The following is a 2464-nucleotide window of genomic DNA, read 5'->3' as shown; positions in this document are numbered from 1 at the left end:
GTCAGTAAACAAACATCTTCTTTATGGGCAGACAAACAACTTCTAGATCAACACATGTTGGCATAATAAGATGTTCCTCCAGAAACAGGGCCCAAACAACAATGAGGAAAAGATGCAGGGGGCCCCCCAAACAGCATGCGCCAGTGAGGGAGTATAAAAGGGAGATACCACACTCAGGCAGCACTCACTCCAAGACAGAGAGAGCTATCCCTACCATGTCTGGCTGCTGTTGTTCTAGGAAATGCCCCTCCCTGCCTGCCATCTCTCTCTGCTCTACTGAGGTGAGCTGTGGAGGGCCCGTCTGCCTACCCAGCTCCTGCCGGAGCCAGACGTGGCAGCTGGTGACTTGCGAGGACAGCTGTGGGTCATCCGGCTGCGGCTCACAATGCTGTCAGCCTTCGTGTTCCGTGAGCAGTTGCTGCCAGCCAGTGTGCTGCGAGGCGACCATTTGTGAGCCCTCTTGTTCTGTGAGCAGCTGTGCTCAACCTGTGTGCTGCGAGGCCACCGTTTGTGAGCCTTCCTGCTCTATGGGCAGTTGCTGTCAACCTGTGTGCTGCGAGGCTACCATTTGTGAGCCTTCCTGCTCCATGAGCACCTGTGCCCAACCTGTGTGCTGTGAGGCCACCATGTGCCAGCCTTCTTGTTCTGTGAGCAGCTGCCAGCCTGTGTGTTGTGAGACTGCCTCCTGCCAGCCTGTCCTCTGCTTGCCCGCCACTTGCCAGGCAGTCATCTGCAAACCTAGCTGCTGCCAGCCAGTGATCTGTGAGCCCAGCTGCTGCTCAGCTGTCTGCGCTGTGCCTGCTTCCTGCCAACCAATGATCTGTGAGCCTGTGGTGTGTGAGCCTGCTTGCTGCCAGCCAGTGTGCCCCACACCTAGCTGCTGTGCGTCTGTCTGCTCTGCAGCCAGTAGCTGCCAGCCAGTCGGCTGTGAATCCAGTCCCTGCGAGCCACCTTGCTCAGAGGCCAGTGCTTGTCAGCCATCTGCCTGTATGGCTCTGGTATGTGAGCCTGTTTGTCTCCGTCCTGTATGCTGTGTCCAGGGCCCCTGTGAGCCACCACCATGTGCCTCTAGCAGCTGCCAAGACCCCTCATGCTGTGTCTCCAGCATCTGCCAACCTGTCTGCCCTGAGCCCAGTCCTTGCCTGCCATCGGTGTGTGTGCCTACCCCATGCCAACCCTCCTGCTACATAGTCAAACGATGCCGTTCTGTCAGCTGTGAGCCTATTTCCTGCCCATCTCCCTCCTGCCAACCTGCTTGCTGCCGTCCAGGGTCTTCCGCATCTGCCGTCTGCCAACCAGCTTGCCCCCCTCGGACTTTCTATATACCTAGTTCTTGCAAGCCGCCTTGTAGTCCCGTTTCCTGCCGCCCCATCTGCCGCCCTATCTGTTCTGGACCCATCACTTTCAGGCAGCCTTATGTGACATCCATCACTTACCGCCCAGCCTGCTACCGCTCCTGCTATTCCATACTACGCCGCCCTACCTGCCTAGCTTCTTACTCCTACCGCCCTGTCTGCTCCCGCCAGCCTTGCGCTGATTCTGACAATGATAAGTGTGATAGCAAAAAGTCAACTTCCAGTCAGCCCGACTGCGCTGACTCGACACCTGGCAAGACAGAGGTCTCAGATGAGACTCCCAGCCAGCCCTCTGAGATCAAACCTGCCAGCCCCATCGCCCGTGAGGCTGCAGCCCCCCAGCCTGCTGCCAGCAAACCTGCTGACCGCTGAGCCAGCTCCAGCTCACCGACTCCTGCAACGCAACAGTCAAAAGCCAAAGAGAAACCAGGAAAGTCCTGCGCACAGCTCATTACAACATTAGCTAGAATCTTGTTCACTCATCACTGCCAGACACCACTTGCTTATGCTTCGGAGACCTCATCAAAAGTTCCAGCCTCCTAGTGGTCCCAGTGAAGACCTCCTGCTCAGAGAAAGGAATGCTGTCTTCTGTTGCCAGTACACTGAGAACTGCTTTGCTGCATCGTTGGGCTCTTGCCTACTCAAGATGCTTTCTGCTCTCATGTGTTGTGTTCCTTGGGAGCACCTGCAGCGAGATATATTTAATCGTGCAATAAAAGTGGCTAAGTTGAAGTGGCACATGGTTCTTGCTTTTCTTGGAGAACCCTCCCCTGACCATCCATCTTTCCATCTGTCCCTCCTTTCTATTCCTACCTCCCTTCTTCCTTCTATTCTTACATCTATTCCACTGCCCATTCTTTTCCTCTCCATCCCTCTCTCTCTCTTTTCCTCTCTCCCTTCTTCTATCCACCTCTCAATCACCCCTTCCTTTAATTCATTCATGCCTCAATCTCTCCCTCCCTCCCTTCCTCCATCCATTATTTCTTCCATGTATGTTTCCTTCCCTTTCTCCTTCCCTTCTTTCTTCTTTCCTTTCTTCTCTCCTTTCCTCTACCTCCCATCTCTCTCCACTCCCCCTGACTTTCCTTTAAAGCTGGCATTGTTCTCTC

General features: G+C 54.8%; 1 protein-coding gene across 1 annotated transcript; it reads left to right on the top strand.

Annotated features, from left to right (window-relative positions):
• Positions 1-204: 204 nt before the first annotated feature.
• LOC110332733 (keratin-associated protein 16-1) lies at positions 205-2087 on the top strand. The gene has a single exon (XM_021214071.1). The coding sequence runs from the start codon at positions 216-218 to the stop codon at positions 1725-1727; it is 1512 nt and encodes a 503-aa protein (XP_021069730.1). The 5' UTR covers positions 205-215; the 3' UTR covers positions 1728-2087.
• The last annotated feature ends 377 nt before the right edge of the window (positions 2088-2464 follow it).

Source organism: Mus pahari, chromosome 14, assembly GCF_900095145.1.
Source record: "Mus pahari chromosome 14, PAHARI_EIJ_v1.1, whole genome shotgun sequence".
Classification (NCBI taxonomy): Eukaryota; Metazoa; Chordata; class Mammalia; order Rodentia; family Muridae; genus Mus; species Mus pahari.
The sequence above is the reverse complement of the archived record's forward strand: the minus strand, read 5'-3'. Positions and strand labels throughout refer to the sequence as shown.

Bases quoted from the DNA above. Each gene is read 5' to 3' on its own strand.
- LOC110332733 (XM_021214071.1), top strand. From the start codon at position 216: ATGTCTGGCTGCTGTTGTTCTAGGAAATGCCCCTCCCTGCCTGCCATC.